Source organism: Gymnogyps californianus, chromosome 13 (assembly GCF_018139145.2).
Source record: "Gymnogyps californianus isolate 813 chromosome 13, ASM1813914v2, whole genome shotgun sequence".
NCBI classification, from domain to species: Eukaryota; Metazoa; Chordata; class Aves; order Accipitriformes; family Cathartidae; genus Gymnogyps; species Gymnogyps californianus.
Genome location: NC_059483.1, coordinates 21,103,457 through 21,122,112, shown reverse-complemented (window position 1 = coordinate 21,122,112; position 18,656 = coordinate 21,103,457). Strand labels below are relative to the sequence as shown.

Here is an 18,656-nt window from a genome sequence, read left to right as displayed (position 1 = left end):
GCCACGGGAGCTCTGTGGAAACAAGGAGGCTACCATTTCGCATGTGTTAACTCCAACAACCATCTTAAGGAAAAGGAAAAAACTGAGCCTTCCCCAGAAAAAATAGGAATGTAATTCAAGGGAAACTAAAGGCTGCCAGGATGATGACATTGGATTGTTTCATTGGAATTACCTAATCTATCATTTCTGTCAGAATAAATTCTGTTATGCATGAATACTGAGAATATTAATAGAACGGCAGTTGTAATAATATTTCTAATTTTTTATGTTCTTTTTTCCCCATAGAAAGCACTTTGAAAATTCATAAACTTCAGTGGTGACTCTAGTTATAAGTGGGCTTAATTCTGGCAAAATAGTAAGATCCCTTATAACAGCTCAACATGTTACTATGTGCATCTACAATGATTTCACCATTGTAATATACGTATATTACGATATTCCCACTAAGTCAGATATTTCATACCTAGACAGTTCTTTCGAAATTTATGTTTTTCTTCTGGCTTGGGGTTTTTTGGTTCATTTCTTTTTCCTAAGGTACTGCTACTGCTTTTTACCAATGTGTGGAGTAGAAATAACTTAAACATTGTTTTAAATGCTCTCACGATGTTATTACCACTTTAAAACAGTCAAAAGGGACAGGGAGGGAAAAAAACCTCAAAAAACGAAGTCCCAAAAAATAACTGTAGGTATGTCCAACATTTGGTAAAATTCTGAAATGATAAACATTTTATTGTGCATCTTGCAATGACACACTTTGTCAAGTAAGAAGTGTTACCACATATTCTGGTGTTAAACTACAAGAAATTCAATACATTATTCAAATAATTATCTAGAAATAAAATGTTTTCCTGCCTTCATCGTCTTTGATCCTTTACACAGCAGTCAGACTTGACCTCTTTATTTTTAGCAACACTATTCATTTTTACCTCAAGTTCCTAAGAAATTATTCTCTACAAGATGAGAGCAGTTCTCTTATAAAACACACTCATAATAATCACATGAAAGGATAGTTTGCAGCTATTTTCAATAACAACTGCAAATCCCACTGCTACCCATTCCCTCAGTCTGTCACACCACACGTAACCTGACTTAAAGCTATTTTCTAACATGATGTATCATGAATCAATTTTGGAGGGAAAGAGGACTGATTCACAGTTCTAGTGGTCACTGACAGTTAAAAACTTTCTGAGTTTATATATATGTGAGCTAGAGCATTAAGGGATCATTTTAAGAATGTTTTTAAATATTTTTGAAGACTTGCAATTTCAGGTGTAGGGACAGATGGATTAGCAGCAAGAGACCATCTGATGACAGATAAGTGTATGCTGTTTATCTGATGACTGCGGAGATAAGGAGTTTATCCTACAGTTTTCACCTACGCAAGATTTACTTTATAATATAACCTTCTTGATACTGAAAAAAAATCAAAAAAGCTCATTATCATGCAAAGCATAGTTATGCAGTTGGTACCTGTAGTTGTAATTATATCAGGCTAGTTTCCAAAGATTACAGCAGTCAGAAGTATGTAAAAGCGTACTTTATAAAGGACTCGGGGAAATAAATGAGATTAATTTATACTTTTGATGTTTTAGTAAAAAAAAATAATTTTCTAACATTGCCACCAATTCTCAGTGGATCAAATACAAAGATTTAGAGGTAATTAAAAAAAGATCCAGCAAAAATGTAAAATGAGACAGAAGAATAAAAAAGACAAAGATTGGTACCAAACTACTTCCTTTGTGTAGCATCAGAACCACTCTTTTTGTTTAAGAGAAATTAATATCTTTCAATGACCTTACTCCAAAGCAAACCACAGTCATTATCTACTGAAACAACAGCAGAATCGAAGAGTGGATTTCTTGGAGCAAAATAGGAGAGCATGAATTGCTCCCCCCGTTTGCCGGAGGTGCTGCTCACACATCACGCCACGCGGCTGCAGCTGTGCCTACGCAGCAGCCGCGGCCACACACTCACAGTTGAGTCAGCGAGAAAAGCACCACACAAAGATATCGAAAATGCCTCCATTTTACGCTCAGCACTTTCAACTTTGGGACTTACCTTCTGTCACTGTTTCTAAACTGTAAAATGGAATTAATTCCCCACTGTCAAGATCAATTATCAAGCACCATATACATAGGTCAGAAACAAAGTTTCTGCCTCTTAATCCGCCCTTTGTATTACTGTAGTAATATAAGTGTAGGAGCAGGCACATGCTTCCAGTGTGCACACCCAATACTGATTTTCTCAGTTTAGTCCAGTTGAAATTTTAGTCATATTTTTATAAGCCATTTACGTATAGTATCCGTGAAATCTGCACCCTTTCCATGGCAAAGCTTTTCCTTTTCCAAATACAACATTAAAAAGAGTTTTCCTGAGTAGCCACCAGTTACAACCTTAAGACAATTAGTCAAGTGGCAACTGTTACAGTAAAACAAAACTCCAAGACTGCGTGCAATTTCTGTGGAAAGCGAGCACATTGCAGTTATAATCGTGGCAATTACAATCACTGCACGTCTCTTCTCTACTTTCAGAGTTGCGTATCACGACATTACTTAAAGGAAAATTCTTTCAGATCTGGGAGCATAATAAACCTTCTGCTGATCAGTCCTCCTGTATACTACTCCTTGAGAGAAGGTCAAGTCACCTTAATCCTGTAGTTCAAAACGCCCTATTTTGCTTTATTTAAATATCGGTTGATTAATAGTTGATTTTTATCAAGTTAATTCTTTGACTTTTTATCAAGTAAAGTCTATTTCTAAAGCTCACTTTCATCTTCTTTGACAGAGCTAATTAAAAAAAAAGATAAAAACTGCAAGAAATCTGTAGTTCAATTTATGTTCAGTTCTCTGAGAAATTCTTTGTAACATAAGAATTTGATATACCTCTGGCCTTACTGGGTCTTCAATGCCAACAACACAAATGCAAGTCAGGTCAGATAATATGTCATTTTCATTGTCCCAGTCAGGCTCTGGGCTGCTGTTAAAGTCTCGGAAAGCAACACAGATAGTTCTCAGTCCATCACAGGCCATAGGTTCAATCACTTTCTTCACCATTTCATCTCGGTCACGTGGTCTGAAGATACGAGGTTCACCAGCTGCATTAAGGATCCTGGAACATCTTTTTTATTTATGGGGGAAAAAAACAAAAAGAAAAAGTTGATTGTGCATTTGCATGACTGCTGAAAAGTATTTCTTTGTATCAGCTCGTTTCATTCAACACTTTCCTTTTTTGATGGCAAGTTTTACATTTCTAGTGTAAATTTCTAGATTAAACAAGATTCACTACCAAAATATCAGAGAGAATTTGTTTGTAACTTATTACAGAGACACCAAGAGCCCTTCATCCATTATTTCCTCAATACCCATGTAATTAATGAGCTGACAACTTACAATGAAACTGAAAAATCCTTATTTTCCAAATGGGTTGAACGTAAAGAATCCGTGCGTAAACTACTGAATGTAGACTCAATTCTTTGGCTAGCCAATGATAAGAAAAATAAGCCAAACAAGTTTTGTAAGAGTGAGCACTTAAAAAAAAAAAGTAGAAAAGACCAATAACAGCTTATACTACTAAAGTGTGTCAAATTTCTGCTGTAAGTAGCAAATTCCAAATACCGAAATTCCCACGTATGTCGTCTTAAGTGTCAGAATGTTCTGCATTTTGGAAAAAACTAGCAACTAAACCATTGAACTTACTTCTTCAGAACAATTTCAGAAGCTCCTTTGCTGTACATTCGGAAACTACCATCTGGCATTTTAATGACAGTACTCATTGACTTTCTGACAGAGTTGAACGTGTAAACTTTATAGAGTTTCTCCTCGGGGATGAGGTTCCGAACAGGCTCATAATCCTGCTTCAAATCCAGGACAAATCCCAAGAGGCCACACTCCGTCTTATTGCCTACCTGGCGAGGCAAGCCACCCTCTTTTTCTGGTGGCTGAAGAGAAGAAAAAATGAGATATGAATTTCTCTAATGATAAGCGGTATACAATGCTTTCTGAACAATTAAGAACAAAGTTACAGTGTACAGTTTAAGATCTAAAACTCTAATTGTGCAATCCTGTGTCTTTTTTAAAAGCTAGCAAAAAACCCATAGAGCTTTAACAGTCTTGAAGCAGCTATTCTCACAATGAGGAAGATGTCTCTAGATAAACAGGTACATTTGGTCTCTTGCATTTCTTTTCTTTTAAATTAGCCATTGGCAGTTGAATAGCTTGTGATGGTTAGGCAATACATCATTAAAAATGAAGTAACTTTCTTTAGGCTCAAAAATAATTAATTCTCATTTGCCACAAACAGAGGTTTTCCTTTTCTCACTTGCTTAGAATTATATTGTTTTGCTGACTTTCATGGTTATAATGGTGAGTTAAAGATCTATCCTTTTTTTTCTACCAGGCATTTTTTATGTAAAAATAAATCTGCATCTAATCATAACAGCAAGTCTCAGTGAAAAAGGTTATTTCCGACGATCTATAAAATAATAGTTCTACATCTAAAAGTACCTGTTTCTAGAATTACCATGCTTTAGTCTGCTGCTTCAGACAATAAATGCTTTATATGTTAGAAAAAAATGGAGTAGGCTAAACATTTTGCAACTCCTGACAATTCTCGGTCCTTCTAGGGACAAGGAAGGCTTTACCTTCCCATTCAAAATATAAACAAACAAACATACATTTCATTTACAGACTTTCTTGGGGGTGTAATACACCCCAAACAAAAAGCTCCTGTGTTGTCAAGACTCCAGATTGACTTAAAGTGACCAATGTGTGAACTACAGACTGTTGATAATTTAAATTTTCTTATACTTACTAGAATTAGAAAGGTGTTGCTTAAGCTAGGGCTAAACTATACTTACGGGAACCAAAAGAAGGAGAAGTCCTTGCACAACTTTTATTTGCATTGAAAACAGATTTTGTTTTGACTCAAGACAAGACTGTAAGTCATCACTTTCAACATGACTTAAACTTTTGCCTCACATTTTGCAGAATTAGGACTACAGGACTCTATTCAGAATCCATGTTTAATTTCACTATAGCCTTTAAAATCCAGTCTACTTCTGAAATGGGATTCCTAAGTAGATGGAATTCCCTACATCGCCCCTCAGTGGGACGAGGGGTAACGTAGGGAATGATTAAAGTTGCAAACCAGTAATCCTACTTAGATTGGAATTCTTGCAAGAAGTACGGCCACAAAAAGGGAAAAAGGGACCTTTAAGTAAGCATTAGTAAGTAAGTAAGTATTCCAGATAACCACCAATTGCAGCTGGTTTAAAAAATGAAGATCAGATAGATAATAATAGACTAGTCTAGAACTGAAGTAAGCAAATAAACACGGATTTTTCCATAAGAACCATCTTTCTATCACCAGGAAAACATATACCTGGTGACAGACAGATTAATGTCATTTCTTTTTCAGAGAGATGCATCTATGGTGAGCAATACATAATAATCTAAAAATCTCCATCTCAAAGAGACTTAGCCTTCCAAAAAGAATTGTAACATCTTTCTTCTACATGAACCATCATTTTTACTGAGTTATATGGGTCACATTTGTGTTGCTATGACATTTTAGCGTTACTCCAGGGTCAATGTAAAACACTGACACTCAGCAAAAATGCTAGTATATTAATTTTATTATATCCTATAACAACTTGCCCTGCTATAATCGCATTACACTGTGATGTAACTTCCCTCTGGATTCTCAAATTCACTTAAGAATCCCTAATTTAAAACCCAAGTGCTTGTAGTTATGTGTATTTGGAAGGATTGTTACATTCAGTGGATATGAAAATCTCAGGAGTCAAAAAAATATCCTTTAAAATACAGTTTTGTTTAAATAAGGTTCATTTTCATGACATTGCAGGCACACAGTTCCTGAAACATGCTAAGAACTTCAGGTTTCTCAAAGCAACAGAGTAATCAACTTCACTGCCTGGGTAGTGATGCTAGAAAAGACTCATTTCTCTGTGCATATCATATCAAACTCTTTCCATTTTAGATCTAAATCCTCATTTATGCTTTGGTTCTCTTTGCCACTGAAGTCAGTGAATCATAACATTGACTTAAATGTGAATGTGATCAAGCCACTAGCAAACACACACTGGAAACCAATGAAAGACATAAGTTTCTTTCCATCGAACACATACAATCTTAGACAATAGTTAATTTATATATATGATTTCATCATGCCCTGATGTGAATGGATATTAAGAAAATAAAAATCTACCCACGTTTCACAATATATGAAACTAAATATTAGAGTCCTTCTAAAATTATTTTTATTTCAACAAAAAGTAGATCACATTCTCCTCTTCTTACTGTGGTCTAAAAATAGATTTCTTTTAGTGAACATCTTTCGAATGCAAATATGTAAGCAAGGGGAAAAAATACCAGTGAAAAGAAAATGAACAGACCTTTCAGAAAGGTTTCAAAATCTAACAAGTGGCCACCTCCCTCTAGAGCAGCTGCTGTCTCCATATTCTTTGTACGTTGCATTATAATAAAGCATATGGTGGTGAGAGCTGGCAAGTAGCACTTCCTTTCCTGTACTGTTTCAGCTCAAAATCTATATGCCAAAACTAGTCTCCTTGCAGACTGTTCTTGACAATCCTTTGCAGAAGCTGCTGGCTTTTAAAACTTCCTACTGTGCTGTATCTAAATTTATTTCTTGCTGAAATCTGCAGTTTATGGCACCTGGAAAACAATTAAAAGGACAGCCTAAAGGGGTTACTTTTGAATAATTAACTAGGAACACCTTCATTGACTCCTCGGAGAATGACAACCCTTTAACAACATATGAGAGCAAGCCTTTGAACTGTGATTTGCAAATAGGATCTTAGTCTTTTTGAATGCACTGTTTCTTAAGAGCTCAATGAAAGATCTTTTGCTGGTCACAAGCCAGCTACATACTGTACAATCTTCTACTAGGAAGAGACTGATCCAATACCTTCCTCCAATAACGACTTTCCACTCATCCTTGTAAAATGTTTTCAAATGTTTCTTCCAAGTCTTTATATTATTTATGTAATAACAATATTTCAATTGTAAGTAAATACTTGCATGTAAACCAAACTGCAGACAGATGTTAAAGAAATAGTTGTTACAACTATCAAAATAGGTTTCTAGGTCAGAGTACAGCTGTATTATTAAGGCTTAAAAATACCACCCAAAAGCTAGTATTGACCTAATACTGAATTTGGATTACAAAAGGAATTTTCAGAATTATTTCATTGGAAAAATAATTGACTAATAAAATGAGTTAACAAGGAAGAAAGATAAAACTGTGGGCATAACTTAAAGAGGTGCTTCAACTTTTAAAATTAGATTAGGAAATTATAATGCTTCCATTTTCACTGTAACACTTACCAAACCTCATTTTTCTCATTGCCCCTTTGGATGTGAAAAGAGAGGACCTGGCAAGAATATCCAAGTAGTCTTTCCAAATTAAAATGTTAGGATTTTGTATATTATCTGAAGTATTCATTTATGTTTTATCCTGTGTTCTACCCATTGAACTACTCCTTTAGAATAATGATGATTGTAAATATACCGATTTTATTAAGATTAAAAAAATGAACTTTGCTAGAATATTATATCCATATTGAATGTTCAAGTCCATTCACAACAGGCAAACAGACAGAGGAAAATGCATTTTTAAAATTAAATTGCAAAAAATTTCCACTCTATACTTAATTTACTCAAAAAAGAGAAAATGGACCACAATGTGCAGGAATATACTCTGTATATTTAAACATTAGATATGTAAAATTTAAAATAACCAAGAAGGATGAATGCTGTTCGAACCATGTGATATTTTTATTTTTTAATTCCTAATACTATAAAAAGGAGAACTACTAAAAAAACTATAGTACTATCAAATTCAGAGATATTCCCTCATTACGTAAGTTGAATCCATGGTTTAATGGAAGACATCTAAAGCAAGATTAAAACATATTAAATTTATAATCAAATGTATCAGCTTTTTGTAGATACAGGATTATTCAACTGACTTCAAGCTAAACCAAGACAGATTCAGAAATGACTGTTTATCTTGCAGAAAAACTTAAAAATGAAAAGAGTGAGTTCTTTCTAGCCAAGGAGTAAGAATCTAAAACTTTGCTTGACTAAATAAAGTTTTCAACTACAAAATGGGAAACGGTTTCAAAAGACCATTTATGATTTCTCTGGGATCTGTTAACTACAGAAGTTCAACAGCAGCACTGTTTTTTCTGTCTTTCATAGTATGACCATTTCCACAGATCCTTCACCCCAGCTATAATCTGGATTCTGGATGCCAAACACCAGAAACAAATTTGCTTTATCTTCTCTTTTGTTCTTTACTATTTGTTCTAAGAGTATTTCTTGTTTTCTAGCTGTATCACCTCTGCATAACTACATAGGAATGCACATCCCTGTATAAGAATGCAATAGAAACTTTGTTAAAGCTTGTCTGGAAACAGACTGGTTTTGATATGCAAAGATTCTCTTACAGAAAATTTTTTTTTTTTTTTTTTACACTTTCACTTATTGTTTAGAAAGCTTACTTAATAATCCTATCTAACTTTTCCCAAACAATACTGTGGAACTTTCCTTCGGTTTTATTGAACTTCTGCCCACATTATGCTTTCAACACTATCTCAGCACATAGCATACTGCTGGCTTTCCGGGCAGACGACAACTGGCATATTAATTATACACATGACTAGGATAATACTAATTAACCAAACTCCAAATTTTTTATTAGAATTCTTGAAAAATCTTTTTGTAGATTAAAACAAAGAAAAACAAAACAGCATCCTAAAGATAAGTTTCAGTACAAATACCTGGCATCAGCTCTATACTGTTAAAATGTTATGAATTGACTTTCATAAGGCCTTTATTTAGGAATAAAAATTAGTCTTTATATCTTGTGCAGATTCTGATCTTTGCTATCCTTGAGGATACATCTAGAATAATATTATCGACTTGACTGATGAGGAAGATCACAATTTGTCCTCAGACTGCTTGCAATCTTAAGTAGTTTTTTCATGTTAATGACTAATAAGTTGCCTCTGTTTTACACAGAGTGCAGAAAACAACACACTTTCTGATAATACACATGCTATTTTACAAGTCAGAATCATCACTGCAAGGTACAATGCTGTTGAAATTCAGTTAAATTAAAGTCAAGTCAGTCTGAATTGGGGTCAGCATAAAGGATTGAAAAAGAACAGTTAACAACTTGGAGCTGGTTGCATAATCATTTTGGCATCAGAAGAAACAGACTGCATTAACCTTACGTACTGTTCTGATCTCACTCACTGGATTTAAAGCCCAACATTTAAAAGTGTAAAGGTTTGATGGCTTTTTTTTATTCTTATGCACACCGTTGAGTAGACTAACATAGGTGTTCCCATTCACTTATATCATGCCTGTTCATCAGAAAGTAAAATTTATCTCCTTTTTTCCTTCAGAGGATTAAAAATTTTTATACACTAAATTGATACAGATCTCTTCCTTTACTTCATTTCAAGCTCAAGCAAAGCATTTCAATTCCAAAGAACTAGAGGTCTGCACCCCTTAAGGATGGCGAGCTCCTAAATTCCTGACTTTGATCAGTTTGCTCCATAATGCATAATTTTTTGGGTCCAACAATTACACATTCATCATTTCAAAGCCCTGTGGTACATACACTTGGAATCTGGCTCTGAACCAGACAACAAAAAATGTTTGGGAACCCTTTAATAGATGCTGTACATGGTCTAGTAACTAAGACTGGCCATATTTTCTAAATATAATAGGATTTGTGTTTCACACGGTACATAATGGTGTTACACAGTGCTGCACAGAAGACAGAAAAACATTGTAGGGTGGCATGTAATATGTTTTGAGGAATGCTAATATAGCTCATCTAAAATAAAAAAGTCACAGGCTTAAACGAGAAATTTGATTGTGAAGAGTTTCTGACAGAGAGGAGACTTGTGGGGAAAAAAAGAAGATATTCACCTCTAATGGTGGCATATATTTTGGGCTTGCGGATGATCAACAGCGTGTTTCGTAGTAAAAAGAATCAGACAGGAAGAATCAAACAAAGGTGATGGGAGAAGCGAAACTGTTTTTAGTAAATTCCCCCTTTATTACCAAGTCTCTCCCTTTTTCTTTAAACACTTCCTACATGATTTAGACACTTAAACATCTCCATCCCAGACCGGAAGACATGAAGTGTTTGAATTCAAAATCAGTGGGAGGAACAGGATTAAGAGAAAAAAAATGGGTTTAACACAGATATGTGTTGGTAATCAAGCATGTCAGCAGTATTCCCTAGCATAGAATAGGACTAAAACAACAGAGAAAGTAGAGAGGGAAATAATAAATGAATCACACAAATAAATAAATATCTGAAATTTCACCAGTGCTGCCCTGTATTGATGTGTCTCCCATATTTCTATTCTGAAAAGACTGGGAAGGGGGATACAACAGCTAATTCCTTTTGCTTCCCATTATCCACAAAACCCTAATATCCACAGCAGCTCCATTTCGTGCACCAAATAAGTCACCTCAAGTTCTCACTATTTACTCCAGGCACCAGCAGCCACCATCATAAGGCTATCAAAATCGAGGCAATTTATTCCAAATCCTGACTGACAGGCACTGATTTGTTAGCCAGCCCGATAAGCATTCCAGATGTAGACAACCTAAAATGAAAGCACTTGAAACATGTTTCAGCACTCACAAGAGATATAAAATCTGAAGACTAAAATCAGAAATGGAAACAACAACATTGTTTAATAATAAATTTATAGATTTGTAAGTTGTTACTTGATACTACTGGCTAGTGAGGCTGCCTTCTCACTGAACCAGCTACTGTACAGCCCCTTAATTACTACATGTTGAATGCAGGCAGCAGTCTCACGTCATTTAGACCTCTATGCTACAGTAAAATTGTAGTCTCAAAGCACATTTCTATTGCATGTCAAGCCTAAGTCAGGACCCCAACTTGCTGGCAGTTCAAATTAAAGCCATAAGATAACCTTCATGTCTCTCGTGGTTAGAGACTGGCCAGGACATCCTGCTGAGCTCAGTTATGCTGTCTCAGCAAGAAATGAGTAGCAATAGAGAAGCAGTTTAAAAGACTTCCCTGTCACTGATCAGACATGTGCTGCACCCTTCAGCTGATACAAAGCAGGCTCCTCAGACGAGTGACAGTAGTGTCATTTGGCACTGCTCCCCAGCACAGGCCCCTATCTTGTTATTTAACAACCATTTAACTATCAGATCTGCTCAAAGGTCCTAGGAAATTGGTAACAGGAATTTTTGACTCATTACTGTACAGGGTGTAAGAAACAATATATTTGTACAGTAGCCAGAACAATGGAATTATTTAGGTACAACTGGCATAATTAGATCTACCACAACAGTTGGAGGACATTCAAATCCAGGCTTCCTGCATCAGATCAGCTCTGATGCAGGATATTTATTTAATTTTTAGGAGGATAATTATTTAATATTTTTTTCTATTCTTTGAAGACAGACCTGAAAATGATGCAACAATCTATTTAATTAATGCAATGCTGTGGTACCATGTAATTCTCATTGCTAGCGCTTGAGATGGACACAAGTTTAGTCAGATATAACATTATGTAAAACTGGTGTATTTCAACATCTCTTGTTGCCTCAAATAATAGCAAGGCAATAATCATGTAAAAAGGGGCCAGCTGTAATTATGTAATGTATCAGTGTGACATTTCCTATCAACATGGCAAAGTTAAGAGAGCAGCAGTGATGTGGCTCAGTGAATATGGACTCATGCTTGTTTCAGCTCACATAACAGGAATAAGGAAAAAATGATAATATCCATAAATTCCCCCAAGAGTGATTATGAAAGAAGATGAAATCATGCATGAAGAACAGACTGAAAGGCTGGTGTGACAGTCTCTATTCCCTCTCTCATTGACTGTTACCTATTTTTACATTCAAAGAGAGATAATACTTTGCCCTTAATTTTATTAGCAAATAATTAAACTATCCTTTTAGTTTGAAGGACAAATTTACCTTTGATTCATTTGAATAAAAAAAGGATAAGGCAAAAAAATGCTACTGCAAACATGAAAATTCTTTCTTCTTCTCAGTAGTTAAAGGTAAAAGATGGATGTCGGTCCTGTACACATTTTTCACAGAATTACAGAGTAGTTGAGGCTGGCAGACACCAGCCCCCTCTTTTGGGAGACCATCTAAACCCAGCGCCCCTGCCGAAGCAGGTCGCTCAGGGCTGTGTCCAGTTGGGTTTTTAATATCTCCAGGGAGGGAGACTCCATAACCTCCCTAGGCAACCTGTGCCTAGGTTCGAACACCCTCACAGTAAAACGTGTTTTCTTATGTTTGAATGGAATTTCCTGTGTTTCAATTTGCTCTCATTGCCTTTTTGCCTTTCACCGGGCACCACTGAGAAGAGTCTGGCTCCATCTTCTTCATTCCCTCCCATCAGGTATTTATACACATTGATAACGTCCGCCCTGAGCCTTCTCTTCTCCAGGCTGGACAGTCCCAGTTTTCACAACCTCCAACTTGCGTGTCAGGCCCTCAGCCCCATCATCCAGATCATTACTGACGTGAAACAGTATTGGCCCCCCTCACTGATCCCTGGGATACACCATTAGCGATCAGCTTCCAGTTGGACTTTGTTATCACAACCCCCTGAGACCAGCAGTTCAGCCACGTTTCAATCTACCTCACTGTCCACTTTTCTAGTCCATACTTCATCAGTTTTTCAATTCACTCTCAAGAACAGAGGATACGAGTTAAAAATACAGAAAAAACGTTTAAATTGTCTGTGCATAAGTTTTCAGACATGCAAAATGTTGACACATATGAGCAATCTGCACGATTCATATGAGACTATTACTCCTAGATATAAAGGACTTGTTAGAACTAATTAGAACAAAACTTGCTATTTCCTTCAGCTTCACAACCAGAGAAAAAGTGGGATACCTATAGTAAGAAGCAATATTTGAGGTAGTTAAAAAATCTAAATTTAACTACGTTTATCTATGTAATTAATTTAATTGGGCCCAGAGCAAGGATTTCTGATTTCAAATCATGAAAACATAAACTGATAACTTTTTAAAATTAATACCTTTTCATAAAGTCCTGCATATGTAACTGAACAATACTTATTCTAAGGAACCAAACACTGACATGTATATTTATACATTCCAGTTCATTAGCAACTCCATAATCAAAAGACATGCCGCGTGAGTTATTCCTTTTCATCTCCTAATCCATTTTGGTTCTCTAATTTGAATTTTTTCCTTTTGTAATAGTCTACATTTCAAGATTAAAATAATTAAAATAGAAGGTTGGATGTCTTTTAATTTAAAAAATAAAAATAATTTTTAAAAATCTCTCAATTCCAAGTGACAACAATTCATGGCTGAATTTAAGCAGAGGTACATTAATACACCACATTACAGTGCAAAGAATGAACTCTGCCTTGTTATGACACTACTGATTAATCACAGTTATGATTAGGATACTCCAGCCGTAGCGTTTCCAGACGAGATTAAACTGAATTTTACAGACAGATTTTTCTCCACATTTTCTCCAGAAGAGTCTTGGAATATTTATTAAACTATAAGATGTTATTCATCTGTATGTAGGGACTTTCCAATTGTTATTGATCAAAACCATATGTTCCCTTAAAACATATCATTTAATGACAATTTGGCTCTCAAATTTTGAAAATTATGTATTCCATTTCCAAATTTGGACACTAAAAATCTCCACTCTTGTCCTTTTGTACAGTCACATTCACAGGGAACTGGCAATTGTTAGATTTATACTAGTGCCATTCCAGCTTTGTTTAAGTGGAACAAGAACTGTTGACAAGAAACCTATATAATCAAAATAATTAGACACAGCAATTGTTACTAACTTACTTTAATTAACAACCAATTTACTTTAAATATAGTCTAACTACAAGGTTTCAGTTCAAGCTAGCTATAAAGAAAAAAGAAAAAGCATGTTTCTCCCCTATTACCAATATCATCAGAACACAGACCAGTGACAAATGTGCTATTTCTAAACCAAATTGATTAAAATTAAGAACAGATTAATAGAGTTTATAGATTTCTGATCATTTGTTCCATATATTTGGCAAACGCTTGCCAAATATGTTTTCATGAACAACAAATGAGCTGAACATTTTTCTTTAAGTGCAAAAGAGAAATTGCACTTAATTGCAGAATTGTAATTGGTACCTCCATAATGACAACCAAACATCTGCTACCTTGTTTTAGATCTATTAAACTGAGGTTTTATTGCATGCTGATATTAGACCAGCTTCATGAGTGTTGCAGACAGAGAAAACAGAGACAGGAGACAAACTGCATAATGTTGAGCTGATCAGGTAGTGAAAATTCAATTTCAAGGCAATGTCTGCAGTTTAAAAAGTGTATTTCCAAATTAGAACCAATATTAGGGATTTATATGGTTTTTGCCAACATTAAAAGCATTAATGCATCTGTTTTAGGGCTGAAACCTCATCTTTTAGATTTGAGGAAACAGAGATACATTTTCTTTACTTATAGCAGTGATCTAACTAGCAATTGTACATTTGGAAAATATCCTTTGAGCTACTCTAATACACACTTTAGACTTTTAATTAACTAGTTAACTCTCTTAATCAAAATTAATCACATTTTTTAAAAACACCTGCACTAGTAGTCTGAAGTGCACCTCATGCATGCTTTCTACTAGCCATTGCACATGAATTTCAGCCACTAAGTTGTGAAACGCAGACCATCTATTCCATATTATCTAAATACACCAACTCTCATTTTAATTTGCATTACCTTCTCTATGCTTTTTACTAATTAGAACTAGAAATCTTGGTAGTGCACTGTAAACACTAAAGCATCATTTTAGGCTAAATTTGGATTTTTCTACTTTTCTACTAAATACATTGCAGATTGGAAAACTAAATTTCTAGAAAGACCAAACCAAAGCAAAAATTAGTCTTAACACTCACTGCCTTTCTGGTTGCAGCACAATTACAAACAATTTGTACAGTTTAAGGAGCTACATTTAGTAAGTGCAAAGCAAATCTAGCCACATGAAACGTAAAAGGGAGTTTTTTCACTTGACTTAAGCTACTGATTATAGCCCATCATAATTATAGATCTTCTCTGTTAACAGTACTCATTTCCAGAGTAAGGAAAAGGGTTCTTCAAGCATCCATTTCTAAATGAGTCTAAAAACACTAACAGCAGCTATTTCACTTATCATACAAAACGTACTCCTCTTTAAATCTATACTAGCATGTATCAGCTGAAATTATTTTTAAATTGCTTTTGGTTAGTTAGGGGCTGGTTTTTTGGTAAGCAAATGCATGAGCTCAAGTGTATATAATATGGTATAGCAATGCTTATCTAATATTTTCTCAGAGGGATTTTTTTGCATGATTGGTGGGGTAATGTTTGAGATGCATTACAAATTCAGTCCTCTGGCCAGTCCCTTTCCTTGTCAGGATACTAAGAATGATGCCTTTGCTGGGCAGAATAGCAGACTGTGAGACTGCAGCAAATTTTTATCTGATTATTCATTCAGAAGGAAACAGGACAGGAATGATGGAGAGGCTGAATATCCTGTCCTTCTGTATAGCAAAATTCTTCCAGAAAAACTTGTCTCTCACCTCTTCCAAATATATAGCCCCTAGCAAACCAGCACTGAGCGCTGTCAACCCTTCTCCTTTGGAGTGCAGGGAAGTGAAAGGTAACTTAATTCTCTGCTCACTTGAATAAGTAGAAACCACAGAAAAACAACAATGGCATAAGAAATACGCAGTGGAACTTTTTAACACGCTCAATACTTTCATTCAGTATTATGAACAATGAGCTACATCTACTGCCCAACACTCATTCATAATTTCCGATGGATGAGATGTCCCAGTGTCTCCATAAGGACTTGCCAGTAGCCAGCCATACTCTTTTGCTGTGTGTGTTTGCACTTACACACGTCAGACAGGTTTGTAGTAGTACTTATTAAAGTTGTCCTAAATTTTTAAAACTTCCTTCTAGAAGCTTAATTTTTCCATGCAAGGTGTCTGCCAAAACAGGTCTGTCATTTCTTCAGTAATGCTAAGGAACAGTATAGTTTTGACTACGTTAAAATACTCTAGCAACCTTTCCTTTGAAAACTTTCCGTTTCCTCCGCTAGACTCCAGCTGGGAAAAGGATTTTATGTAACAGATGCCTTCTGCCTTCTGTCCATCAAAGTCATATGCCCCTGAGAAATCAGATCCATCAAAGTCATATGCCTTTGAGAAGTCAGTGCCCCTTGCAGCTTGCTCAGAATCTGTGGTTACAGTTCTTCAGAACCCCATCCATTCTAGAGGTTTTTCCGGCTTATCTGGCACCATCTCTAAAAGCAGAAAGGCCATCGTTTTTGGACACCTTTCCACGCTCACTTGTAAATAACACAGAAATATGATTGATTGGAATCCAGAGGAGCCAAGAGCTTCACAGACAAGAAGAGAAAACTGGAAGCTCGAAAGAAAAATCAGTAGTGGGGGCTACCTGCAGAAGAAAGCAGGAACTAGAATTTGAAGCATCGTTTTTTACTTACTATATATTTAATACTAACTTTCTAGGACTAGCTGTGACTCAAAAGAAAAGAAAAAATATTATTTTGCTTACACTAACAGAAATATAATAAATCTCATTAAGTGCAATCTCATTCACAAAGAATAGCAATGCCAAATCAATTTAAAGTCTTTTTCAAGTCTGTAAAGTAAGTCCTGCACATTTATTGCTCGGAAATTAGCACGATGTTTTCTGTCATACACTTTATTGCTGATCTGTTGTATTTCAAGCATTGTACCAGTTTAGGGGTTTTTGGGTTGGGGGTCCCCCCCTCCCCCGAGGAATAAACCACATTGGAGTTCTGAGAGTAAAAAGAAAACTTACTAAAAACTATATAAATTATATATTTATGTAACATATATCTGAAAGAAAATTAATGTCACGTTTCATTATGAGGTGATGGACCCACGGCACTGTTTTCTAATAAGCCTGTTTGTGTATCTTTGTATGATTATAAAACCACTACCATTTTCTATAAAATTGGTATTTAATTATCACATTTGAAATTATTATCTTCCTGTTCCTGAACACAAAGAAAACTTACATTAAAACAGATGTGCCTGAAAGTAAGTTGTTTACACCCACTCATGTAAAAACAAAAGCTCCCATCAGGAAAACATGCTCCCTGATAATATCTCCTACAAAGTGTTAAATCTAAATTCTAACCAGCATATCAATCAGCTCCAAAGTGTGATGACTTCATCTCAGTAGGGTTTTCATAGGCATGAAAAGAAGTACATATTAAAATCATTCATTGTGCCAACATATTTTGTTAAAAAAAAAAAAAAAAAAAAAAAAATTGGTCCTAAAAATGATCAGACAACAATAAGCAACATTTATATACCTAGATGAAAACACTTTGGAATACTTTGCAGGAAACATTGACTTTTAAAGCCTGCATTCATCAACAGGCGTATTTGGAAATAGCTGGCCGTTATCCCTATAAGTGAATCATCTTATGCCAGTACAAGATGAGTGGAAAATAAGAACATGAAAGTAAGACACATAACATAAAAGAAAATCCTATGCAAGGTAATAGGAAAAACATTTGTTGCATCATAGCAAGTTAAAAATCTAATTTACTTATTTTCATACAAGCAAGCAGGAGAAAAAAAAAGCTAATGTGGTACATGATATTATAGTAACAGAAAGCTTCCAAGTGACTGTCAGTCCTGTTTATAATCTTGCAATGATTATTTATTCCAACAGGAATAAATGGAATCTGCAATTAGCAAACTGTGAAGGTGAAGGCCAGCATGAATGAGGTTTTTATTACTTTGTTTTCTGTCACATGAAGAAAGAAAATAAAGAAATACAATTTAACTTGATCATAAACTTTTAGCTAGTATGGGAATAATTTGTCATGCTACATTCTACAGTGCAGGATTGTTTTATTTATCCATCTTCTCTTCCTACATTCATTTGTTGCTAAGGCAGGACGGTCACCCCTTTCTTTGACAGAAAAGGAGACTAGGAACTAAGGAAAAGAGCTGTCAGGAGCTGCAGTCCTGTTGCCAAGTTCATTTACAATTACAGTTTACTGTATACTGAGAACTTCAATAAAGAACTAGCTCTGAGCACATTTATCTCACCTTCTCTACCTATAACATTTCTGCCATGTTGTGGGGAAACCTGCCTTGCCTCTGACAACCCGGCCACTAATGAAAATACGCAACCTTCCAGAGAGTTTCACAATGTCAACAGCAGATTTACAGGACAGCCCTGCTCTGATCTCTGCTCCCTAATCCCTCTTTGCTTAGGTAAATCCATCCCACAACCAACTGCCGAGATGCTTTCTGGGCAGCTGATTCCATTCTACCCCTCACTTACAACTCTCAAAAAAGGAGACTTTACTAAAAAAAAGCTTTTTGCTAGCAAGACAAAGCCCCTGTACCCCGACAGCAGAAAGCGCATGACTCGGGTAACAACATGTCCGATGCTTTACACATTCAAGTAGCCTTTTCTAAACACAGTTATTTCAATTATTAACTCAGTGGCTACTTTAGTCAGAAAAGCTATATTTGTACCTCTTATTATATAA

The 18,656-nt window shown here is 35.4% G+C and overlaps 1 protein-coding gene across 1 annotated transcript in view; it reads right to left on the bottom strand.

Moving 5' to 3' along the window:
* ATP2B2 (ATPase plasma membrane Ca2+ transporting 2) overlaps positions 1-18,656 on the bottom strand; it is a 413,794-nt gene that overhangs the window by 52,161 nt on the left and 342,977 nt on the right. The window contains exons 14-15 of the mRNA XM_050904420.1: positions 3,696-3,937; positions 2,883-3,117 (exon numbers count right to left, since the gene is read on the bottom strand). Of these exons, the coding sequence (XP_050760377.1) occupies positions 2,883-3,117; positions 3,696-3,937 (477 nt within the window). The remainder of the gene's footprint in view (positions 1-2,882; positions 3,118-3,695; positions 3,938-18,656) is intronic.